At 59.7% G+C, this 24968-nt stretch overlaps 3 protein-coding genes across 3 annotated transcripts; all 3 read left to right on the top strand.

Moving 5' to 3' along the window:
• Nucleotides 1–6878: 6878 nt before the first annotated feature.
• LOC132594587 (melanoma-associated antigen 8-like) lies at nt 6879–7736 on the top strand. Its single transcript, XM_060292992.1, has one exon. It carries the CDS (start codon nt 6879–6881, stop codon nt 7734–7736), a length of 858 nt encoding a protein of 285 aa, XP_060148975.1.
• Nucleotides 7737–12318: 4582 nt separating this feature from the next.
• Nucleotides 12319–14889, top strand: LOC132594424 (paraneoplastic antigen Ma6E-like). The gene is made up of 3 exons (XM_060291819.1): nt 12319–13012; nt 13244–13351; nt 13391–14889. The coding sequence occupies exons 1-3, from the start codon at nt 12319–12321 to the stop codon at nt 14887–14889; spliced, it is 2301 nt and encodes a 766-aa protein (XP_060147802.1).
• Nucleotides 14890–16498: 1609 nt separating this feature from the next.
• Nucleotides 16499–18486, top strand: LOC132594586 (heat shock transcription factor, X-linked-like). The gene is made up of 2 exons (XM_060292991.1): nt 16499–17044; nt 18001–18486. Exons 1-2 carry the CDS (start codon nt 16499–16501, stop codon nt 18484–18486), a joined length of 1032 nt encoding a protein of 343 aa, XP_060148974.1.
• The last annotated feature ends 6482 nt before the right edge of the window (nt 18487–24968 follow it).

Raw genomic sequence — 24968 nt, 5'->3', positions numbered from 1 at the left:
ATTTTCCTGGTTCTCTTTTCCTTGCCTTTCGAGCTAAACACTTCAAGGGCGCCATGCTCCACCACCCTCTGGGGGCTGGGGTGTCGAGCTTATACCGCGAGTCCTTGTGGTCAGCGCCCAGTGGTGTGTACAGAGCACTGAAGGCCAGGGCGCACCCCCAGCTCACAGTTGCTGCCTCCACGTGTGGGGGATGGGCTGGGGGACCTGGCCAGGACTCTGTGGCTGTCACAGCGATAGGGCGACATCCCCTCCCAAACACTGCTAAGGAGGGGGCGGGGAGCGGGAATTGCCTAGAGTTCCAGGGGTTAGGACTCCATGCTTTCACTGCGGTGGCCCGGGTTCAATCCCTGGTCGGGGATCTAAGATCCCCCAAGCCTTGTGGGGTGGCCAGAAACACAGAAAAGAAAAAATAGGTGGGTTGGGGGAGGAGGGGAAGTAGACCCAAGGTACCAGGAATGATCCAAGCACCAGCAGCCAGAGGAGCCCTGGGTCTGCCCGGGTGAGGGGTGGTCCCATCTGCCGCTCCCGTCTGTCACAATGCAACAGCTAGTGCACGTCAGGGGGGGTCTCTTGAGCAGCCCAACAGCAGTGCCCCAAATGAACGATGCAAAAATGGACAGAAGGGACGGAAGAAACCGGTCTACAGTAGAAGTGGGAGACTTCGGTCCCCCCTGTGATGGATTCAAATGGATCCCCCAGCTCCCACCCCAACCATTAAGTCCACCTGTTGCAGTGCTAATCCCAAGGTGCATGTATTTGGAGATAGCGCCCTTGGGGAAGTCAGTAAGGTTAAATGAGGTCACAAGGGTGGGACCCTAGTCCGACAAGAGCGGTGTCCTTTGGAAAAGAGGAAGAGACACCGAAGATCTCCCTCCCTCCCTCCCTCAGCCTCTCTTCCACCCTCCCAACCTCCCTCCCTCTCTCTCCCTCCGTTTCTGTCCCTCCGTCCCTCTCTCTCTCCATCCCTCCCTCCCCCTCTGCCCCCTCTCTCCCCGCTCCCTCTCTCTCTCTCTCTGCCCCTACCTTCCTCCCCCTCTCTCTTTCCCTCCCTCGCCCCCCTCCCTTTATCTCTCTCCCTCCCTCCCCCTCTCTCCCTCCTTCCCTGCTCCTTATCTCTCTCTCCCTTCCCTGTCTCTCCCTCCCTCCCCCTCTTCTCTCCTGCCCTCCTTCCCTCCCCCTTCCCCTCTCTCTCTCTCCCTTCCTCCCTTCCCCTCTATCACTCCCTCCATCTCTCTCTCTCTCTCTCTCTCCTCTCTCCTTCACTCCCTACCGCCTCTCTCCCTCCCTCATTCCCCTTCTCTCTCTCCTTCCCTCCGTCCCTCTCTCTCTTGCTTTCGATTCCTCCCTCCCCCCTTTCCTCCCTTTGTCTCTGCCCCTTTCTCTCCCTCCCTCCCTGCCTCTTTCTCTCTCTCTCTCCCTCCCTCCCTCCTTCCCTCCCTGTCTCTTTCCCTCCCTCTCTCCCTCCCTCTTTCTCTCTCTCCCTCGCTCCCTCTCTCTCCCTTTCACTCTCTCCCTCCCTCCACCTCTCTCCCTCCCTCCACCTCTCTCCCTCCCTCCCTCCTTCCCTCCCTTTGTCTCTCCCCCTTTCTCTCCCTCCCTCCCTCTTTCTCTCTCTCTCTCTCCCTCCCCCACCACTCTCTCTCCCTGCCTCCCTTCTCCCCCACAACCTGTTCAGAGAAGCAGCCAAGTGAGGGACCAAGAGAAAACCAGCTGTCTGCGAGCCAGGAACAGACGCCTTCCCTCACCTGAAACTGCACTTTCCAGCAAGTTGAGGTTGGACTTCTAGCCACCAGGACTGGGACCCAGTACATTTCTGTAGTTTTAGCCACCCCCTCTGTGGGACTTTGCTATGGCAGCTCTAAGCAGACTAACACAGCCTGCTTTCATTATGGGTACAGCGACCAGAGAGCACCGCAGTACGGGAATCACAGATTTGAACAGCACTGTACAAAGACTAGGTCTCATGACATGTGTAGACTATTAGCCCCAAGAACAGAGTAGACACGTGCTCGAACAGAGTAGACACGTGCTCGTCAAGCGTACCTAGAACGTTCTCCAGGGTACTCCACGCGTCAGGCCACACAGCATCCCTCAGTAAACTTAAGGGGATACAAACAAAAGGGCTGAAATCATACAAAGTATGTCCTCTGGCCAAAATAGAGTGAAATTAGACCTCAATAACAGAAGGAAATGTGGGAAATCTGCAAAGAGAGGGAAATTGAGCCGTGCGTCCCCAAATAACCGCATTAGTCTGGGACGATGCCAAATCCCACAGCACAGGATGAGGGGCTGAAACAGCAGACACAGATTCTCACGGTGGTTCCGACCAGGAGGCCGAGAGGAAGGGTCCAGCAGGGGTGGCTTGTACTGCGGCCGGTCTCCTTGGTTGCAGGTGGCCGTGCTCTTACCGCCCCTCACGTGGTCACCCTCTGTGCACGCACCCCCAGCCCCTGCCTTCTCTCCTTGCATGTGCTGATCCGCTCTTCCCTCAAGGGCACCAGCCATCTTGGATTAGACCTCATCCTAATGGCCTCATTTCAACCTAAGAACCACTAACTCCAGTCACAGTGACATTCTGAGGTTCTAGGGGATTGGGGCTTCAACATGCAAATTTTGGGGGGACGCAGTTCAGTCCATAACAATAGCCCAGGGAACGTACAAGACATCACAAGGGAAACTAGAAAATACTTTGAAATGAAGAAAACACATACCAAAGGCCCCAGGACTTATGGCACGCGGCCAAAGAGGCACTTGGGACCTAAAGCTGCAAACACCCGTGTTCCAATGGAGGCGACACCTCAGATCAACCGCCTCATCTTGAACGGGGACAAGCGAGAAGACGAGGAAGGCGAGCCCAAGCATTCTGACAACAAATGTTCACGAGAAAAGAAAAACTGCGCTAATCCACGTACGCGGGGATCCCAAGACGTGCACTGGTCGGGAATCCTCACAACATGGGGGAGGGCGCATCCTTCTTACACACTCAGTAACAAGAGCTACAGCCACCGACCACTTCATTTGCACAGGCTTTTTACAAGCAGGTCACATCATGGGGAAACCCACACCAATGCTTTTGCCTGGTACTGTTAGGAGGCCCATTTTACAGATGGAGAAATCGAGGCGTAGGGAGTCTCCATGATTTGATCAGCTTGTCACTAGAAGGACTCTTATTCAAGCTAAGCATCATATGCATGCAAAGACCCATCCCCGCACTGGCCTGACCTGTCTCCCCAACAGTCAAGGGGGATTCAGCTGTCCTCCACGGGGTCCTACTACCTGACGCCTCAGGCCACATAATGGAGAAAACACAGGGAAGCCAGGCATTAGTGCCCATGAGAGCCTGACACTGGATTCTGCCCACGTGGCCTCCCCAGCCCCATCAGGTCACCATCTCTCGTGAAATGGACACGAGGGCCAGGGAGGAGGGTGAGGGTCTAGGACTGAGGGCGTGAGGATGGAGAAGGGTCCCGGACGTGGGGGTCCGAGGCACGGCCCTCTGAAGGCGGCTCCTATGCTCAGGCTTGGGCCCTGCTCTCTCCTTCCACTGCCCACTCTGCTCCCTTCTGTCCCAGCGGCGTGGTGGCCCCACGTTCTCCTGCAGGCTCACTTCCCCGGGCACACTGGCTGTCAGGCAGGCGGCAAGCCTGCATTCAAAGCACGGGGACCGCCGGGCTGGAGGACTCTCCGCATCCCCACGGGGTGTGAGTGTCTGTGCCCTTCAGGGCCCTGTGGATGACCTCAGTGTGGGTACTGGAACATACATGATGCGTTCCCTATATATACATGTGGTATGTCGATGCATGTGTATATAAGCACATATGTTCTCCACACATGTTATATATAGATAGATAGATAGATAGATAGGTAGATAGATGACACACACTACACTACACAGACATGTAAAATGTATTACTCAGTATGAATGAGGATGAAAAAGTGACAATCACATAACTCCAACAGGTAATATGATCTAATCATGAAACCAAGCGTTCCCCTAAATCACCTGCCACTGCTCAGCCCTCTTCAGCTAAAACTAAACCTTTCTTAAAACAGGTTTCCGAAGTCTGCTGGCTGGTGAGGAGCCCCGAGGGGAAGGTGTGCGGTTCTCTGTGCTCCCCCCACGGTCATGGGCACGGCAGCCCCCCTTCCAGCATCTGTGCTGGGACTGCAGCCTTTCTCTCAGGGGTTGAGGAGGACCCTCCTGAGTGAGGATGGAGGGGTCCAGCAGGCCCGGAACAGAGGGTCCCCCAGCATGCAACTCCACCCGTACTGGGACTCCTGGGGCACCCCGGGCCGGGCTATCAGGCTGCCCATCCCCCCCCGCCGCCCCCAACTCCTCAGGGATCTCGGGGGTTCAGAGGCTCGGTCTGAGGGGCACAGTCTCAGGTGGGCAGGGGGAGGGGCCCAGGTGCTGCCTGGAGTCGAGGTGAGGACCAGAGGAGGACTGAGGGCCCCCAGGGGGATGCATCTGCAGCCCTCCCGACAGCCCTGGGAGCCCCCCCACCCCGGCATGCTGTCCGGATGGGACTGCACTGATCCCCCTGGGAGGGGCAGGGAAGGGCCTGGGTCAGGGAGGCCGGGGCCAGGTCGGCAGAGGGAAGGAGCCCAGCCCCACCAGGAGTCAAGGTACAACCGTGAGGGGGACTCGGAGGCCGCAAGGCATCCAGGTTGGCCCTGCTGTCAGCCCTGAGAGACCGCTGGCTGGGCTGTGGGAATAAGCGCCACCCCCGACCCCCGCTTCCCTCTCAGGGGTCCTGGCTGGGGAGGGCCTGGGTCTCAGGGGACCAAAGTCAGGTGGGCGGGGGATGGGCCCTACCATCTGGGAGGGAAGGTGAGTAGCCAACGGAGGGCTGAGGGACCCCCGTGGGATCATCTCAGCCCTGGGAAGCCCTGGGCTTGGGGGCCTGATGTGTTGTCCATAGATTCCCCCTGGGGGTCTCAGGACAGTGAAAGCCTTGGTGTGAGGGTCCGGCCTCGGATCAACACAGGGGGCGTCCAGGACCTGCCAGAGATCCAGCTGAGGACTCTGAAGGAAGACAGAGGGGACCCCACAGATCCCTGCCCCTGCCATCAGCCCTGGGCGGTCCCGGGACGGAATGAGCACTTGGAAAGGAGTTTTGACTTCCGCATCTGGGTCTCAGAGACACTGGGGACCTGGTATAAGGGGGGGGGGGCCTAAGGTGAGTGGAGGGGAGAATCACAGGTCCTGCTGGGAGTCAATGTGAGGCCCCTGAGGGAGGACAGAGGGGACCCTGGGCCCCAGATCAGGGTAGGCCTGGGAGGTCATAGGGCAGGAGGACCCCTTGCAGCACTTCCTGACATCCGGGTCCCAGAAAGAGTGGCGCCCCGGTATGAGGGACGGGGCCTCAGGTGGGCAGAGGGGAGAATCCCAGGTCCTGCCGGGGGTCAGGGTGAGGACCCTGAGGCAGGACTGAGGGGACCCTGGACCCCAGAATAGAGGGGACCTCAGAGGAGCTCGCCCATGCTGTCAGCCCTGGGAGGTCCCGGGCAGGGCTGACTGGACGTTGCAGGCTCTCACCTCTGCCACGTGGTTGGGGATGGAGGCGTCTAGGGATGCGAGGACCTTGGTCTGAGGGGAAACATCAGGGCAGCGGAGGACGGAGTCCCAGGACCTGCCAGGGGTCAAGGTGTGGACCCCGAGAGAGGACTGGGGGGAGCCCAATCCCCGGAACAAACGGGGGCCCACAGACATCTGGCCTGACCCAACTGTCAGCCCTGGAAACCTCGGGCAGGACCTGTCTCACTGCCCCCTCCTCATTTCCAGATGGGTGGGCTCAGGGAGGAGGAAGCCATGCTCTGGGGGTCTGGCCTCAGGCCCCGGCAAGGGTCATGGAAAAGACTGGGGAGACCCCTCCTCACACAGAGTACTTAGAGCCCAGCCGGCCCTGCCCCTTTTGTCACCCATGGGTGTCCCAGAATAGGTGGGAGCATTGACTCCCCGTCACATCCTCTCCTGGTGTCTTATGGAGGTGAGGCCTTGGCTGAAGGAGATTGGTCATAGTCAGCAGAGGGAGCTGTCCCAGGCCCTGCAGGGTGTCAAGGTGCAGACTGAGTGGACCACCCATCGTCCCAGCACAGAGGGACCCCACGGAGTTTGGCCACCCCTTTTTGTCCCCTGTGACCCCTGTTAGCCCCTGGGCAGGTGTGGCCAGTATTCGGGGCCCCTCACTTCTTGTTAGTGCAGGGAATTTGTTTGAGAATTTTGACTCAGACAGCAGACAGAGGGCCCAGGCCCTGCCAGGGGGAAGGGGAGGCCCTGCCCTGAGTGAGCACAGAGGGGGCCACCCATGCCAGGACAGTGGGAACCTCACAGAGTAAAGCCCAGTCCTCCTGCCGGCACCGAGGGGCACAGGGCTGTGCCACAGTGTACACAAGAGGTGCGCCCTCCATTCCTCTTACAGGGGCTCCAGGAACCGGGAGGCGAAGGCCCAGGTCTGAGGACCGTGTCCTCAGGGCACAGAGCAGAGGAGGCCCAGGCAGCGCCAGGAGCCAAGGGGAGGTGCGTGCCCTGAGTGTGTACCCAGGGGCTCCCCCTCCCAGAACAGAGGGGACCCCACAACACCCAAGTCACCCCACCGCCCTGACAGCCCCAGAACCTGGGGCCGTGCTGGCTGCACCCTGAGGAGCCCCCTCACTTCCTTCTTCAGGTTGGCAGGGGACAGGCCACCCAGGAGGAGCGCCCCTGTGAGGCCCGAGGGCAGCCCTTAAGACGAGACCTGTAAGTGGCCTTTGTCAGAGCTGCCCAGGGTGCCTTTCTCTGCCGAGGCCGCTCACACCCCCTCTCTTCCCCAGGTACGAGGTCCCCTGCCCACACTCCCGTGGGCGGCCCGACCCCAGTAATCAGGCCCCTGGTCGAGATGAGTGAGCTCCGCCAGCCTGAGGCCGACCTTGAGGCCCCAGTCCCGGCCCAGGGTCCTGTGGAGGCGCCGCTGCTGGGGGCTGCGGGGGAGGAGGCCGCATCCTCCTCGTCCTCCGCCTCCCCCTCGTCCTCCGCCTCCCCTGGCGCCCCCTCCTTCTCCGCCTATGCCGAGCCCTTGTCCCGTGAGGCACTTGTTGCGCTGATGGCTGACCTGGTGGGGTTCCTGCTCGTCAAGTTTCGTACTGGGGAGCCGACCTCCGAGGCGGAGATGCTGAGTACGGTCCTCCGGGAGCATCGGGACCACTTCCCCGTGGTCTTCCGCCTCGTTTGCGAGTGCCTGCAGCTGCTGTTTGGCGTGGACGTGAAGGTGGTGGACCCCCGCGAGCGCACCTACGTCCTGGTCCCCACCCTGGGCCTCACCTGGGATGCAGTGCTGAGGGCCGGGCAGCGCACGCCCAAGGCCGGCCTCCTGGTGCCGGTCCTGGGCGTGATCACCCTGTTCGGTGACCGCGCCCCTGAGGTGGAGGTGTGGGGAATGCTCGGCAACATGGGGGTGTGTGCCGGGAGGGAGTCCTGCATCTATGGGGAGCCCAGGGAGCTGCTCACCAAAGTGTGGGTGCAGGAGGGCTACCTGGAGTACCGGCAGGTGCCCCACAGCGACCCTGCCCGCTACGAGTTCCTGTGGGGTCCCCGGGCCTACGTGGAGACCAGCAAGTGGCAGGTCCTGGAGCATCTGCTCAGGATCAATAGCATGGATTCCAGGTTCTTCCCATCCGTGTCTGCAGGGAGCCTGAGCCAGTGCAGCAGCCAGTCCCACGTCCAGCAGCTTCTCCCGTGGGGCAGGAAGGGGGGCTGATCCTTCACTCTGAGTTTGAAGAGGGAGCGGTCAGCCTTCTAAGCAGTGAGAGCCGGGCGAGTTGGGGGAAGCCAGTGTGCAGCATTTTGGGTTCCTGTTGTGTATGTTGACATGGACTTCCATGTCTGTTTTCTTTAGGAATTTTTCACATATTGTCTCATTTAAAAGAAGGCTTAATAAGCTTCAGTATCTAAGTTTGCAAATGACATTAATCACACATGTATTTGCACTAATTCAGTTCAATGACAAGAGTTTTGCAATTGTGTAAAACAAATTGTAAGATTCCCATATTATTTTGTGATGGTGAACGAGATAACATGGCATTGGAATAGGAGTTTACTTGGAAATGTGAAAGTAATTAGCAGTACAACTGAAGGCCACCACGTTGTTCCTCGGGACACCCCGTCGTCCACTCAGTGGTGGGTACCCTGCTGTGGGACTTTCCTGTTCCAGCCATAGGGCAGGGCCAGGCCCCGAGCATGTGGGCCAGAGGGGGAGTGGCTGACCTGGGGGAGCGGGCATTGCTGGCACCCATCTTCCTGGCGAGACACCACCCGCAGGGCCCTCAGGAAGGGAGGCAGTGGGGGGATGGAGGGCCGCCAGGTGGGGTGTAGTGGAGGCACATTGTTGGGGACACTAGTGGGGGGGCCGTGACCCCCAGACTCTGGTGGCTGTTACAAGTTCCTCTCTGTGTTATCATGCCCTCTGTTCAATGGTTTCAGTCAAAGTTTCTCTTAGTAAAGTTCTCTGAAAGTTTCAGCTGAGTCTGGCCTCTGCTGTGGGCAATGGAGGGAAAGGGATGCTGCAGGTGAGGGCGGGGGTCAAGAGTCCGATTCCTGCTCAGCACCCGTGGGACACCCCTCCAGTGAGAGGGTAGGGTAGGCACTTTGCAGACCCAGAGATGGTGAGTGCTTTTTTCCATTTCATAGGTGAATTGTAAAGTTTTAGCAAAAACTGATAATTGCCTAAAAAGGCAGTAGAGAAGTTAAAATGTAAATGAAAACCTTGATTATCTCAGCAGGAAAAAGGGAACATAGGAGCAACAATAGTTGGACAGACACTGCTATGGACTGAATATTTGTAAACCTCTCCCCCTCATTCACCTGTTAGATTCTAACCCCCAAAGGGATGGCATTTGGAGGTGGGGCCCTGGGAAGTGATTAGCCCATGAGGGGGGAGCCCTCATGAATGAGATTACCTCCCTTATAAAAGAGGCCCCAGACGGCTGCCTCATCCTCTTGTGCCATGTGAGAAGATGGCTAGTTGATACAACTAGACAAGAAACCAGTCCATATAAAGAAGAGCTTTATTACTATTATTTATTACTCAGCCGTACAAAGGAACGAAATTGGGTCATTTGTAGAGATGTGGATGGATCTAGAGACTGTCATACAGAGTGAAGGAAGTCAGAAAGAGAGAAACAAATATCGTGTATTAATGCACATATGTGGAACCTAGATAAATGGTACAGATGAACCGGTTTGCAGGGCAGAAATAGAGACACAGATGTAGAGCACAAACATATGGGCACCAAGGTGAGAAAATGGTGGGGGCGGGCGGGGGGTGTGATGAATTGGGAGATTGGGATTGACAAATGTACACTAATATGTATAAAATGGGTAACTCATAAGAACCTGCTGTATAAAAAAATACATAAAATAAAATTCAAAAGTTAAAACAAACCAAAGAAATAAGAATAGGTTTATGACATTATCAATCACAGTAGAAAACCACCTGTAAAGACAAATGGACGTACTTGCCACAACGGGCTCTGCATCGCCAAGTTCGCTCCCCCAACTCCGCAGCCTCGCAGGAGGCCTTCCTATTGGTGGAAGGCCAATGGGCGTGTCTTTTGCTTCCGGAGGCGCCAAGCCTTGGGACCTCAGGCCCTCAGTGCGCATGGCTACTGCTGCTTCCGTAGCAGAGCGCCTCCTCACGTGCTCTTCTGATCCAACCAGTTTCTCGGTAAAGAGACGTCTAGAACTTTCTCCCTCATCTTCCTGGGGCTTCCGGGAGCACCCGGAAGCCCACGTGGCGTTCGCACAGAGTGCCTGGGACAGTCGGCGGCACAGTTCCTGGCTGCTCTGCTGAGACGAGCTCTTCAGCCCCTCGTGAGCGGGACTCCGGAGCCATCCACAGAGTCAGAGCGAGTCAGGAGACAGGCGGGGGCTTTGCCGGGGGCTGGACTCCGCAGGTACCGGGGGCCCCGGGAAGGAGTGGAGGTCGGGGGAGGGCTACGGGCTGCTCGGTTGGGAGTGGGGGAGCGGCGGCGGAGGGTAGCGGGCTGAAGGGGGGCTGAGGGAAGGGTCCCCCAGTGAGCGGGTCAGAGGGGAGGACCGCTGGCTTCCGGGGTGGCTGGTGGGGGGCGTTCTGGAGTCAGGGTGCAGAGGGTGGGGCTAATGGCTAAGCGTGGGGGGGGGGCCTGAGCGGAGGGCTTCCTACTGGTCGGGTGGGGCCGGCTTTGGGGGCCAGAGGAGAGGACGACTGGCTGCGGGGGTGGGGAGGACGGGGAGGACGGGAAGGGCGGGCCCCACCCCCGGGGCCGAGACGGGAGGGGAGGGCTAACGGCTGCTGCGTGTGGCGGGAGGAAGGGGGAGCTACTCCTGGCTGAGGCGGGGGTCGATGGGGAGGACTCCCGGGCGCGGGTGCGGTAGGCGTTAGGGGAGTTCCCGCCGGGGCGGGGCGTGGGGTGGGGGGGGAGGACGCTCGTGGCAGTTAGGGGGCTCCGGCTCCCGGGTGGGCGGGGGCAAGACGGGTGGGCTTTGCGTCTGGGGTACGAGAAGCGAGAGCCCCTGGCGCTGAGTGTGCTCGGGGGAGGACTCCCCGGTGTGGGGAGGTGAGAGAGGCAGTCTGACCTCTATGCATGGCGGGGCGCCCGGCTTCCAGGGCCCAGAGCGGAGCGCCACCAGCTGGTGGGTGGGGGAGGGTATATGGAGGGGATGTAGTGCGAGGGGTCGGGGAGGAGCCGCCTGGCCACGGGGGGGCGTAAGTGAAGCTGAGAGGGGGAGGCGCTGGGGCTGCTGTGATCCGGTGGAGGCTGTTGGCCATGGCAGATGGATTTGTGGGGGTCCAGGGAGGGGCTCTGGCCCACTGCATTAGGCATCGAGAGCTTCAGGTCGCCTCTGTCCGGGTGGCACAGGAATTGCAGAGGTGGGTGGGCAGGGCAAGACCCTGGCCTCCACACAGAGTACACAGATTCTTTACGAGGGTGCTTTGCACATTCACCCGGACACGCCATACCAGAGTTGTAAAACAGTCTCCATAAATTTAGCAGTATTGCAAGTTTCCATGATAAGTTTTCTCATCACGGGGGAATTTTATTTGATGGTACTAATGATAATATATCTTCAAATATTGGGAAACCCATGGATCAAAGAGAAAAATCACAGGGGGACTTAGAAAATATTTCCAAGTGAATACTAAAAAAGCACAACTTACCAAAATTAGTGGGAGGCAGCAAAAAGCGACAGGAGGAAACTGTATTCCTCTAAATGCTTCTGTTAGAAAAGAGTCAGGACATAAAATCAGTGAGCCAACAGTCCATTGAGAGATGCTAGAAGAAGAAGAGCAAAGGAAACATAAAATGAAGTAATAAGAGAGCTAAGAGAGGAAACCAGTGATAGAAAGCAAATTATGGACACGGTGAACAAAGCCACGCGCTTCTTTCAAAAGAGCAAGGAAACCGAGAAAGTCCTAGAACGATGAATCACGGAAACGTAGAAAGAACGCTGATCCCCAATATGAGGAATGAAAGAGGGCCAACGTTACGGATCAGATGTACATTAACAAAGAGGATATAGGGGAATATTATGGGACATTATGGAAATGTTTATGCTAACAAATTGGAAGACTTGAAAAATTCCTTGGGAAAAAGGCAGCTTCCTAAAACTGAGGCCAGAAATGTAGAAAAGGTGACGAGCCTTCTATCTGTCTTTTTTAAAAAAATTATTTTATTTTACTTTATTATTGTTTCTTGAGTCGTACGCAACAAGTGCTCTTTTGTTATTATTTTTAAATTGTATTTTTACTTTGGGCTGCGTTGGGTCTTTGTTGCTGCGCGCGGGCTTTCTCTAGGTGCAGCGAGCGGGGGCTACTCTTCGTTGCGGTGCGCAGGCCTCTCATTACGGTGGCTTCTCTTGTTGCAGAGCACGGGCTCCAGGCATGTGGGCTTCAGAGGTTGTGTCACGTGGACTCAGTAGTTGTGGCTCGTGGGCTCTAGAGCGCTGGGTCAGTGGTTGTGGCGCGTGGGGTTAGTTGCTCCGCGGCTTGTGGGATCTCCCCGGACCAGGGATCGAACCTGTGTCCCCTGCACTGGCAGGTGGATTCTTAACCACTGCGCCACCAGGGAAGTCCCTAGCCTTCTATCTTGTAAATAAATGTAATTTATAAAAAAAGTTTCCTAAAGTCAAACAAACCAAACAGGGCAGGGAGGTGCCCCAGGCTGCTGCTGTGAGGGGCACTAGGGTGGGCTGTGTGGCACAAACATGATTCTCTCCTCTTTGCACCCACAGGCCGATTCCCACACTTCAACAGCCTGTGCACACCTGTTTGATCGCTTCCCCCCACCCTCAGGTCCTCAAAGATGGCGATGGCTCTGGCGGTATTGCGGGACTGGTGCAGGTCGATGGGCGTGAACGCTCAGCGATCTCTGCTCATCCTGGGAATCCCAGATGACTGCAAAGACCAGGAATTCCAGGAGGCTGTGCAGGCTGCCCTGCGTTCCCTGGGCAGGTACCGAGTGCTGGGCAAGGTCTACAGAAAGGAGCTGGGGTCGAGTGTTGCCCTGGTCGAGTTTGCTGAGTGTTTAAATCGAAGCTTGCTCCCCCGCCAAATACCAGGCAAGGGAGGGCCCTGGACTGTGGTCTGCCTGCCCCAGGCCCCTGATGCTGATTCACAGGATAGACCCAGTTGCCCTGCGCAGCCCCAGGGACAAGCAGTGGTTGGCAGGGCGGGTGAGGCAGGAACTGCAGGTCACTCAGGAACTGCAGGGGAGGAGGAGGCTGCAGGGGAGGCGGGAGTCGCAGGTATGGAGGGAGACACAGGTGAGGAGGAAGCCTTAGGTGAGGAGGGAGCTGAACATGAGGAGGGAGCTGCAGGTGAGGAGAGAGCTGAAGGTGAGGCAGGAGCTGCAGGTGAGGAGGGAGCTGAAGGTGAGGAAGAAGGTGCAGGTGAGAAGGGAGCTGCAGGTGAGGAGGGAGCTGAAGGTGAGGAGGGAGCTGCAGGTGAGGAGGGAGCTGAAGGTGAGGTAGGAGCTGCAGGTGAGGAGGGAGCTGAAGGTGAGGAGGGAGCTGAAGGTGAGGGAGGTGCAGGTGAGGAGGGAGCTGCAGGTGAGGAGGGGGCTGAAGGTGAGGCAGGAGATGCAGGTGAGGAGGGAGCTGTAGGTGAGGCAGGAGATGCAGGTGAGGAAGGAGCTTCAGGTGAGGAGGGAGCCTCAGGTGAGGCAGGAGCTGCAGGTGGGGAAAGATCTGAGGGTCAAGCAGGAGCTGAAGGTGAAGCAGGAGTGTCAGATGAGGAAGGAGCTGCAGGTGACGACGGAACCTCAGGTGAGGCAGGAGTTGCAAGTGAGGCAGGAGCTGCAGGTGAGGAAGGAGCTGCAGGTGAAGCAGGAGATGAAGGTGAAGCAGGAGCTGAGTCAGATGAGGAAGGAGCTGCAGGTGAGGAGGGAGCTGAAGGTGAGGAGGGAGCTGAAGGTGAGGAGGGAGCTGCAGGTGAGGAAGGAGCTGCAGGTGCGGAAGGAGCTGAGGGTCAAGCAGGAGCTGAGGGTCAAGCAGGAGCTGAAGGTCAAGCAGGAGCTGAGTCAGATGAGGAAGGAGCTGCAGGTTACAGAAATGTTGCAGGCGTGGCAGGACTTCTGAGTGTGGCAGGACTTCTGAGTATGGCAGAACCCACGGGCGGGGCAATGGCTGCGCCTGAGGAAGCAGTTGTGACAGCGGCAGGCGCCATGGGTGAGGCAGGGCCCGGGACCCAGCAGTGGAGGCAGGCCTCGCAGCCCGTGCTGGACAGCATGGGCTACCAGGAGCTGGGAACCTTCTCTGGGATGGAAGAGCCGGGCCACGGGGAAGGGTCCTCTGAGAGCTGGCTGGAGCAGGCCAGCCACACGCTGCACCTGTGGCGCCACGTGTCTGAGAGGGAGAGGCGGAGGAGGCTGGTGGAGAGCTTGCGCGGCCCCGCGCTGGACCTCCTGCGTGGCCTCCTGGCGGAAGATCCCGAGCTGGCTGCCCAGGACTGCCTGGCCGCGCTGGTGCAGGTGTTTGGGAACAAGGACCCCCGGGGGAGTGCTCGGCTGAAGTTCGTGACCTGTGCCCAGCGGCCCCAGGAGACTCTCTCTGCGTACGTGATGCGCCTGGAAGGCCTGCTGCAGTCGGCCCTGGAGAAGGGGGCCATCCACCCGGCCATGGCGGACCAGGCACGCGCCCGGCAGGTGCTGACACGGGCCCAGCTGAACGACACGCTCCGGGACACGCTGAGGAGGAGGCGGCTGATGAGGAGGCCTCCCGGCTTTGCGGGGATGCTGCGGCTCATCCAGAAGACCGAGGCCTGGGACGCCGACCTGGCTAGCAGGGAGCACTTCCCAGGGCAGGAAGAGGCCCGTGTGGACGTTGCAGTCCTGGCAGCAGCCGCCCAGGCCACCCCGGCCCATGAGGCCATCACCGCAGGCACCACTGCACATGGTGAAGATACCACCGCCCAGGCCGCCCGTTCCAAGGAAGGGAGCGTCGAGGACCACCCGGCACGTGAGGAGGCCAGTGCGGCAGTTGCTGGCACTGCCAAGGCTGGCGAGGTGGCCCCTGAAGACCATGGTGCCACCAGGGCAGCCCCTGAAGACCATGGTGCCGCCAGGGCAGCCCCTGGCCCTGGGGAGACCAGCAACGCGTCCACGGCCATTCAGGAAGATGGAAGTGCTGCCGCCCCTGCGGACCTAGGTCAGGCAGGACCCTCAGATGCCCCCGGAGTCCCCATGCCTGGCCGGATGGGCAGTGCTTCCCCGGTGGCCCCAGGAGGTCCTGGCTGGGAGCCAGAGGGCCTCGCCCAGGCAGAAGGCCAGGAGGCCGAGGAGACCCCCGAGGAGGGGCTCAAGCCCATCCCAGAAGAGCCGGGAAATGAGGACGGGGCTGCAGAGATGAGCCCCCCAGGGTGCATCTCAGGCCAGTAGGCTCAGCAGGTCCCGGGGCCCCCAGGCTTGGAGGCAGGGGGAGGCCAGGCCTGGCAGCCTACTGGCCCCATGTTAGGGGCCACTCCAGGTGCCTGGGCCTCCCTCCTGAGAGGGTCCCCTATTCATCATCCCCTGGGGCAGGTTGCTCCCTGTACTGGCAAGCCCAAATGTGTCCCTGTAGGCCCCAGAGGGACCCAGGTGTCAAGGAACCCCCCAGCCCCCGCTCCCCTCCCCCCAACACACACACCCTAGCCATCGTGCCCCCGCAGAGCCCTGAGGTGCGCCACGTGCCAGCCAAGGCTCTGGTCTCTGTGGGCCAGTGTCGTGAGCTCAACGTGTGCTTCCTGGGCATAGATTCAGGCCCAGCGCTGCCTGTTGTTGTGGAAATGTGCATGTGTTCTCCTCTGAGCAGTTCCCCCAAGCCCTGCGCGGCGTGGAGACCCCGAGCCCAGTCCCAGGAGCCGGCGGGAAGGACGGGATGGACGAGGTCACAGCCAGCGCCCACCCCAGGACCTGGGAGCCCACCTGCGACCTTCAGAAGGAAGACCTTGACCGGGGCTGCAGGAGGTCTGCGGGAGGCCCCCCAGGGCTTGTGTTCTGCTGGGCCACCCCGTTGTTCCTCGGGACTCCACGTCCCCGGCTCGGTGGTGTGCGCCCTGCTGTGGGACTGTCCTGTGCCCGCCATAGGGCAGGGCCAGGCCCCGGGCATGTGGGCCAGAAATGGAGGGTCTGCCCTGGGGGGAGCGGGCATGGCCGGCGCCCATCTTCCTGGCGAGAGGCCACCCGCGGGGCCCTCAGGAAGGGAGACTGTGGGGAGATGGAGGGCCGCCGGGTGGGGTGTAGCGGAGGCACCTTTTTGAGGACCCTGGGTGGGGCCGGGACCCGTGAGCTCTGGTGGCCGTTAGAAGTTCCTCTGTGTGTTGTTATGCCCTGTGTTCAATGGTTTCAGTCAATGTTTCTGTTTAATAAATTTCCCTGAACGTTTCATCTGAGTCTGGCCTCTGCTGTGGGCAATGGAGGGAAAGGGCTGCTGCGGGTGAGGGCGGGGGTCCAGAGTCCGATTCCTGCTCAGCACCCATGGGACAGCTCTCCAGGGAGAGGATAAGGTAGGCACTTTGCAGACCCAGACATCATGAGGGTTTTTCTTCCAGTTCATAGGTGAATTGTAAAGTTTTAGCGCCCTTGACCGTGGGCCGCGTCTCGGGCGATGCTCGTGCTTGAAATCATGGGTGCTGTGCACGGCCCGGAAGGCCAGGGGACACACAGGAGGACTTCTGACCTCGTGGGTCACACGTGGGTCCGTGCACGTCTGCCTGGCCCGGGGGCTCCGGGACCAGAAGGCCGTGGCCGGTTTGCACGAGCGCTCGGCCTGTGGCTCTGCACCCGTGCACGAGTGTCTTCGTGCCCCCTGCGATGACGGGCGTGAAGCAGGAGGCTGACATGCTGACGGGCCTGCCCTTTATGATGTCACTTCCTGGCTGGGCTGTGCTGTCACCCCCGAGCAACCGGAGCACTTCTGTGAGGGGCTGAGCGGGAGTGTGAGCCCAGGGTGCTGCCGGCCGCGCTGCACTGTCCCGTTTACGGGGCGGAGGGGCACGCCGCGCTCCGCATGGCTGCGGACGAGAAGGGCCCCGCCGCGGGCAGGGCACCCGGCTTCGGCGAGGCGCCTCTTCCTCCCGACACAGCGGCTCCGGCCCTCGGCTCAGGGAGCTGCACCCCCCAGTCCCTCGCCCTGGACCAGCCCGTGCCCGCGGGGCACCCCGACCTCAGGCTGCTGCCTGGAGAAGCCACTTTCCAGGATTTGACGGAAGAGCCTTTGTTGAAAAGGCCTCGCACCGCCTGCGAGGCCGTGTGGGAAGGCAGCCTGCTCTCCCACCCCTTTCCCAGGAAGCTGTGGACGATCGTCCACAGCAGTCGCTTTGCATCCATTGGGTGGAATGAAGACGGGACTTGCATAGGCGTCAACAGGCCGCTGTTTCAAAAGGAGGTTTTGGACAGGGACGGCCTAGACAAGGTGTTCAAGACAGAACGTGTGGAGAGCTTCATCCGCCAGCTTAACCGCTATGGATTCAGCAAAGTGTACCAGGACATGCACACGTCCCTCTGCATGACCAACCTGTCCACGAAGGAGCGGCCCGCCCACGTCCTGAGCGAGGTAAGGAGGGCGGGGGACGGCGGGGGAGGAGCCCTCTCCAGGGGCTGAGCCGCTGGGCCCGGGGGTGGGGGGCGGGTGCCAACCCCGGGGCCGCCTGGGACGGCTGCAGGCGTGTCGGGAGAGCTTCCTTTAAAGGTGGTACTTGGGCACCGGCGTAACGGCCGGAGCTGGCAGTGCCACGAGCTGTGTTGGAACGTTGTTATGGGGGGGACCCGAAGCGTTCTCAGCACAAGGACGTCACTTCTCTCCCTCCTCCTTTTCCCTTTGCTGTGTCTGTGTGAGGTGATGCGTGTGAACTGGACCCCCTGTGGTGATCATTTCACAGCACACGCGGGCAAGGCGTCATCCTGTACTCCTGACACGTGGGCAGTGCCGCTCGTACCTGACACGCAGTCACAGCGGGGGACAAGAGGACACTGCTGCAACGCTGGCCCTTCCCGTCCTCCTGCTCGGGGACAGTGGCCCGCCGGGGGGAGGGGGGAGGTCTGTGTGCCCCCTTGACTCCCATAGCTCCAGAGCATCACTTGAGTGGGGGCGCAGGTCCTTTCCTGGGAAGCAGTCAGCGTCTCCGGTCTGGCCCCTGGAGGTGCTGGCCAGGGGGCGATTCGGACACTTCCTTAGAAAGCTACCGAACCTTGTTGCAGTCTCGTACCTGCAAACGCCAAGTCCCCTTTCGTGGGCCTTGTACTCGTCCTAAGGGGCCATTTTCAGTCATTTTCCAAGGGCGAAAGGTGATGGTGAGTGAGCGAGTCTCGGGGATGTCAAAGCTGGGGCACAGCGTCCTGCTGGGACCGGGTCCCGCTTTCTCCAAAGAGGCCCTGGGTCGGCTGGGGGAGGGCGCCCAGGGGCCCAGCCAGGCGGCTGCTGCTTGCGAGCAACTCTTTTGTGACTCGGGGTTTCCTTTTCTCTCTCAACCGCGACCTCAGTTACACTTCTACCACAGTCCCCTGTTTCAGAGAGACTGCCCGCACCTCCTGGTGAGGATGAAGCCGAGAGTACACACTAAACCAGCATCCGGGCAGGTGGACGGCGAGCCGGCAGCCCCGGGGCACCTCCCGGCGCCCAGCGCCGCGGAGCCGCAGGACGGCCTCCCACCGTATCCTGAGCACATCCAGGGGACCCCGAGCTACCCGCAACTCGACCATGCCTCCGCCCTGGCCAGGACTGACTCTGTCGCTCCGGCCCCTCCTTGGACAGCAGCCGAGCCCCCCACGCCGGATCCCAACGCGCAGGTTCTGGTCCCTCTAGTCCCTGTCCTGGCAGAGGTGGCCCAGCCAGCCGAGGTCCCCTGGCTCTGCTGCTCCTGGCCTCCCGCCCAGATGAGTCCTCCCTGGCCCGTGCCGGGCCTGGCCGCCACACCCCCCCCAAGTCCTCAGCCTTCCCCCCCACCGCGCAGCTCCCGGGGGCCGCGCTGCTGCCTCTTGCGCACCCTGGATGCCTGAAGTGGCCGCCAGGCCTGCCGCCTCCCTGACCTTGATCCGTCGGCCGCTGAGCCACTTCTGCCATCGCTGCGTGGGCTCCCGCTCTTTCCTGGAATACCCGGCCCCTCCAGGCAGGCCCACAGAGGACCCTGACCAGGCAGACCCTGCAGACACACGGAGGTGGTAACGCGGCCAGAACCTTGCAGGGCAGTAAAGAGCACGGGGACATGAGAGTGATGTTCCACCCAACACGTGTTTGGCGCCTCCGTCCTGGGCGTGGCTGAGCAGTTGAGTCCCCTCAGCAGGAAACGATGACAGGTGACAGCCCACCCCCGGCACAGTGCGGGCACCTAGCAGCTAGCCAGTGAAGCCCCTCAGACGCCCTGTGTCCACCCACTAGAAAGACCCTTGAAGGGCTTGACAAGCACAAGGAAGGCCCTGGCACCCGCGGCTTCACAGTTGCGGGGGCATCGTGTCCAGCAGGGTCTCGATTTGACAGATGAGAAGAGCTCAGGCCTCCCCTGGTCAGAGGCCTGAAAAGAGCCCTTACTGTCCTGAGACGCACAGGTGTGGAGGTGACGGTCCCTGGCAGGGGCTTGCGGGTGTTCAGTTTGGGGATGCTCTGGTGTCTGGACAGCAGGATTGAGGTTTGCTTTTCACTGCGGGTCCTGCGTCTGGAGACATTTTCCTGGTTCTCTTTTCCTTGCCTTTCGAGCTAAACACTTCAAGGGCGCCATGCTCCACCACCCTCTGGGGGCTGGGGTGTCGAGCTTATACCGCGAGTCCTTGTGGTCAGCGCCCAGTGGTGTGTACAGAGCACTGAAGGCCAGGGCGCACCCCCAGCTCACAGTTGCTGCCTCCACGTGTGGGGGATGGGCTGGGGGACCTGGCCAGGACTCTGTGGCTGTCACAGCGATAGGGCGACATCCCCTCCCAAACACTGCTAAGGAGGGGGCGGGGAGCGGGAATTGCCTAGAGTTCCAGGGGTTAGGACTCCATGCTTTCACTGCGGTGGCCCGGGTTCAATCCCTGGTTGGGGATCTAAGATCCCCCAAGCCTTGTGGGGTGGCCAGAAACACAGAAAAGAAAAAATAGGTGGGTTGGGGGAGGAGGGGAAGTAGACCCAAGGTACCAGGAATGATCCAAGCACCAGCAGCCAGAGGAGCCCCGGGTCTGCCCGGGTGAGGGGTGGTCCCATCTGCCGCTCCCGTCTGTCACAATGCAACAGCTAGTGCACGTCAGGGGGGGTCTCTTGAGCAGCCCAACAGCAGTGCCCCAAATGAACGATGCAAAAATGGACAGAAGGGACGGAAGAAACCGGTCTACAGTAGAAGTGGGAGACTTCGGTCCCCCCTGTGATGGATTCAAATGGATCCCCCAGCTCCCACCCCAACCATTAAGTCCACCTGTTGCAGTGCTAATCCCAAGGTGCATGTATTTGGAGATAGCGCCCTTGGGGAAGTCAGTAAGGTTAAATGAGGTCACAAGGGTGGGACCCTAGTCCGACAAGAGCGGTGTCCTTTGGAAAAGAGGAAGAGACACCGAAGATCTCCCTCCCTCCCTCCCTCAGCCTCTCTTCCACCCTCCCAACCTCCCTCCCTCTCTCTCCCTCCGTTTCTGTCCCTCCGTCCCTCTCTCTCTCCATCCCTCCCTCCCCCTCTGCCCCCTCTCTCCCCGCTCCCTCTCTCTCTCTCTCTGCCCCTACCTTCCTCCCCCTCTCTCTTTCCCTCCCTCGCCCCCCTCCCTTTATCTCTCTCCCTCCCTCCCCCTCTCTCCCTCCTTCCCTGCTCCTTATCTCTCTCTCCCTTCCCTGTCTCTCCCTCCCTCCCCCTCTTCTCTCCTGCCCTCCTTCCCTCCCCCTTCCCCTCTCTCTCTCTCCCTTCCTCCCTTCCCCTCTATCACTCCCTCCATCTCTCTCTCTCTCTCTCTCTCCTCTCTCCTTCACTCCCTACCGCCTCTCTCCCTCCCTCATTCCCCTTCTCTCTCTCCTTCCCTCCGTCCCTCTCTCTCTTGCTTTCGATTCCTCCCTCCCCCCTTTCCTCCCTTTGTCTCTGCCCCTTTCTCTCCCTCCCTCCCTGCCTCTTTCTCTCTCTCTCTCCCTCCCTCCCTCCTTCCCTCCCTGTCTCTTTCCCTCCCTCTCTCCCTCCCTCTTTCTCTCTCTCCCTCGCTCCCTCTCTCTCCCTTTCACTCTCTCCCTCCCTCCACCTCTCTCCCTCCCTCCACCTCTCTCCCTCCCTCCCTCCTTCCCTCCCTTTGTCTCTCCCCCTTTCTCTCCCTCCCTCCCTCTTTCTCTCTCTCTCTCTCCCTCCCCCACCACTCTCTCTCCCTGCCTCCCTTCTCCCCCACAACCTGTTCAGAGAAGCAGCCAAGTGAGGGACCAAGAGAAAACCAGCTGTCTGCGAGCCAGGAACAGACGCCTTCCCTCACCTGAAACTGCACTTTCCAGCAAGTTGAGGTTGGACTTCTAGCCACCAGGACTGGGACCCAGTACATTTCTGTAGTTTTAGCCACCCCCTCTGTGGGACTTTGCTATGGCAGCTCTAAGCAGACTAACACAGCCTGCTTTCATTATGGGTACAGCGACCAGAGAGCACCGCAGTACGGGAATCACAGATTTGAACAGCACTGTACAAAGACTAGGTCTCATGACATGTGTAGACTATTAGCCCCAAGAACAGAGTAGACACGTGCTCGAACAGAGTAGACACGTGCTCGTCAAGCGTACCTAGAACGTTCTCCAGGGTACTCCACGCGTCAGGCCACACAGCATCCCTCAGTAAACTTAAGGGGATACAAACAAAAGGGCTGAAATCATACAAAGTATGTCCTCTGGCCAAAATAGAGTGAAATTAGACCTCAATAACAGAAGGAAATGTGGGAAATCTGCAAAGAGAGGGAAATTGAGCCGTGCGTCCCCAAATAACCGCATTAGTCTGGGACGATGCCAAATCCCACAGCACAGGATGAGGGGCTGAAACAGCAGACACAGATTCTCACGGTGGTTCCGACCAGGAGGCCGAGAGGAAGGGTCCAGCAGGGGTGGCTTGTACTGCGGCCGGTCTCCTTGGTTGCAGGTGGCCGTGCTCTTACCGCCCCTCACGTGGTCACCCTCTGTGCACGCACCCCCAGCCCCTGCCTTCTCTCCTTGCATGTGCTGATCCGCTCTTCCCTCAAGGGCACCAGCCATCTTGGATTAGACCTCATCCTAATGGCCTCATTTCAACCTAAGAACCACTAACTCCAGTCACAGTGACATTCTGAGGTTCTAGGGGATTGGGGCTTCAACATGCAAATTTTGGGGGGACGCAGTTCAGTCCATAACAATAGCCCAGGGAACGTACAAGACATCACAAGGGAAACTAGAAAATACTTTGAAATGAAGAAAACACATACCAAAGGCCCCAGGACTTATGGCACGCGGCCAAAGAGGCACTTGGGACCTAAAGCTGCAAACACCCGTGTTCCAATGGAGGCGACACCTCAGATCAACCGCCTCATCTTGAACGGGGACAAGCGAGAAGACGAGGAAGGCGAGCCCAAGCATTCTGACAACAAATGTTCACGAGAAAAGAAAAACTGCGCTAATCCACGTACGCGGGGATCCCAAGACGTGCACTGGTCGGGAATCCTCACAACATGGGGGAGGGCGCATCCTTCTTACACACTCAGTAACAAGAGCTACAGCCACCGACCACTTCATTTGGCCCAGGCTTTTTACAAGCAGGTCACATCATGGGGAAACCCACACCAATGCTTTTGCCTGGTACTGTTAGGAGGCCCATTTTACAGATGGAGAAATCGAGGCGTAGGGAGTCTCCATGATTTGATCAGCTTGTCACTAGAAGGACACTTATTCAAGCTAAGCATCATATGCATGCAAAGACCTATCCCCGCACTGGCCTGACCTGTCTCCCCAACAGTCAAGGGGGATTCAGCTGTCCTCCACGGGGTCCTACTACCTGACGCCTCAGGCCACATAATGGAGAAAACACAGGGAAGCCAGGCATTAGTGCCCATGAGAGCCTGACACTGGATTCTGCCCACGTGGCCTCCCCAGTCCCATCAGGTCACCATCTCTCGTGAAATGGACACGAGGGCCAGGGAGGAGGGTGAGGGTCTAGGACTGAGGGCGTGAGGATGGAGAAGGGTCCCGGACGTGGGGGTCCGAGGCACGGCCCTCTGAAGGCGGCTCCTATGCTCAGGCTTGGGCCCTGCTCTCTCCTTCCACTGCCCACTCTGCTCCCTTCTGTCCCAGCGGCGTGGTGGCCCCACGTTCTCCTGCAGGCTCACTTCCCCGGGCACACTGGCTGTCAGGCAGGCGGCAAGCCTGCATTCAAAGCACGGGGACCGCCGGGCTGGAGGACTCTCCGCATCCCCACGGGGTGTGAGTGTCTGTGCCCTTCAGGGCCCTGTGGATGACCTCAGTGTGGGTACTGGAACATACATGATGCGTTCCCTATATATACATGTGGTATGTCGATGCATGTGTATATAAGCACATATGTTCTCCACACATGTTATATATAGATAGATAGATAGATAGATAGATAGATAGATAGATAGATAGATGACACACACTACACTACACAGACATGTAAAATGTATTACTCAGTATGAATGAGGATGAAAAAGTGACAATCACATAACTCCAACAGGTAATATGATCTAATCATGAAACCAAGCGTTCCCCTAAATCACCTGCCACTGCTCAGCCCTCTTCAGCTAAAACTAAACCTTTCTTAAAACAGGTTTCCGAAGTCTGCTGGCTGGTGAGGAGCCCCGAGGGGAAGGTGTGCGGTTCTCTGTGCTCCCCCCACGGTCATGGGCACGGCAGCCCCCCTTCCAGCATCTGTGCTGGGACTGCAGCCTTTCTCTCAGGGGTTGAGGAGGACCCTCCTGAGTGAGGATGGAGGGGTCCAGCAGGCCCGGAACAGAGGGTCCCCCAGCATGCAACTCCACCCGTACTGGGACTCCTGGGGCACCCCGGGCCGGGCTATCAGGCTGCCCATCCCCCCCCGCCGCCCCCAACTCCTCAGGGATCTCGGGGGTTCAGAGGCTCGGTCTGAGGGGCACAGTCTCAGGTGGGCAGGGGGAGGGGCCCAGGTGCTGCCTGGAGTCGAGGTGAGGACCAGAGGAGGACTGAGGGCCCCCAGGGGGATGCATCTGCAGCCCTCCCAACAGCCCTGGGAGCCCCCCCACCCCGGCATGCTGTCCGGATGGGACTGCACTGATCCCCCTGGGAGGGGCAGGGAAGGGCCTGGGTCAGGGAGGCCGGGGCCAGGTCGGCAGAGGGAAGGAGCCCAGCCCCACCAGGAGTCAAGGTACAACCGTGAGGGGGACTCGGAGGCCGCAAGGCATCCAGGTTGGCCCTGCTGTCAGCCCTGAGAGACCGCTGGCTGGGCTGTGGGAATAAGCGCCACCCCCGACCCCCGCTTCCCTCTCAGGGGTCCTGGCTGGGGAGGGCCTGGGTCTCAGGGGACCAAAGTCAGGTGGGCGGGGGATGGGCCCTACCATCTGGGAGGGAAGGTGAGTAGCCAACGGAGGGCTGAGGGACCCCCGTGGGATCATCTCAGCCCTGGGAAGCCCTGGGCTTGGGGGCCTGATGTGTTGTCCATAGATTCCCCCTGGGGGTCTCAGGACAGTGAAAGCCTTGGTGTGAGGGTCCGGCCTCGGATCAACACAGGGGGCGTCCAGGACCTGCCAGAGATCCAGCTGAGGACTCTGAAGGAAGACAGAGGGGACCCCACAGATCCCTGCCCCTGCCATCAGCCCTGGGCGGTCCCGGGACGGAATGAGCACTTGGAAAGGAGTTTTGACTTCCGCATCTGGGTCTCAGAGACACTGGGGACCTGGTGTAAAGGGCGGGGCCTAAGGAGGGCGGGGGGAAGAATCCCAGGTCCTGCAGGGAATTGAGGTGTGGAACCTGAGGGAGGAATGAGGAGACGCTGGGCCCCAAACAGAGGGGGACCCCACAGATTCCCGCCCCTGCCGTCAGCCCTGGGAGGCCCCGGGGTGGGATGAACACACGCAGCCTTTCTTTACTTCCCATCAGGTCTGAGAGACTCTGGGGACTTGGTATAAAGAACGAGGCCTCAGATCGATAGAGGGGAGAGTCCAGGTGCTGCCAGAGTGACGGCAAGGCCCCTGAGGGATGACTGAGCGGAGCCCACAGAAACCCATCCGTGCTGTCAGCTGTGGGCAACAGCTAGGCGGGATGACCACAGGCAGCATTTCCTGACATCCGGGTCCCAGAGAGAGTGGGGACCTGGGGTAAGGGGCGGGGCCTCAGGTGGGCAGAGGGGAGAATCCCAGGTCCTGTCGGGGCTCAGGATGAGGACCCTGAGGGAGGACAGAGGGGACCCTGGGCCCCAGATCAGAGTCGGCCCTGGTAGGTCATAGGGCAGGAGGACCGCTTGCAGCACTTCCTGACATCTGGGTCCCAGAAAGAGTGGGGACCTGGTATGAGGGGTGGGGCCTCAGGTGGGCAGAGGGGAGAATCCTAG

This window comes from Globicephala melas, chromosome X (assembly GCF_963455315.2).
Source record: "Globicephala melas chromosome X, mGloMel1.2, whole genome shotgun sequence".
In the NCBI taxonomy this organism is placed as follows: domain Eukaryota; kingdom Metazoa; phylum Chordata; class Mammalia; order Artiodactyla; family Delphinidae; genus Globicephala; species Globicephala melas.
The sequence above is the reverse complement of the archived record's forward strand: the minus strand, read 5'-3'. Positions and strand labels throughout refer to the sequence as shown.

Bases quoted from the DNA above. Each gene is read 5' to 3' on its own strand.
- LOC132594587 (XM_060292992.1), top strand. From the start codon at position 6,879: ATGAGTGAGCTCCGCCAGCCTGAGGCCGACCTTGAGGCCCCAGTCCCG.
- LOC132594424 (XM_060291819.1), top strand. From the start codon at position 12,319: ATGGCGATGGCTCTGGCGGTATTGCGGGACTGGTGCAGGTCGATGGGC. The intron at 13,013-13,243 runs GTGAGGAGGGAG...CAGGAGTGTCAG, and splicing joins AGGTGAGGAGGGAGCTGAAG to ATGAGGAAGGAGCTGCAGGT. The intron at 13,352-13,390 runs GTGAAGCAGGAG...AAGGAGCTGCAG, and splicing joins AGGTGAAGCAGGAGATGAAG to GTGAGGAGGGAGCTGAAGGT.
- LOC132594586 (XM_060292991.1), top strand. From the start codon at position 16,499: ATGGCTGCGGACGAGAAGGGCCCCGCCGCGGGCAGGGCACCCGGCTTC. The intron at 17,045-18,000 runs GTAAGGAGGGCG...CCCCTGTTTCAG, and splicing joins CCGCCCACGTCCTGAGCGAG to AGAGACTGCCCGCACCTCCT.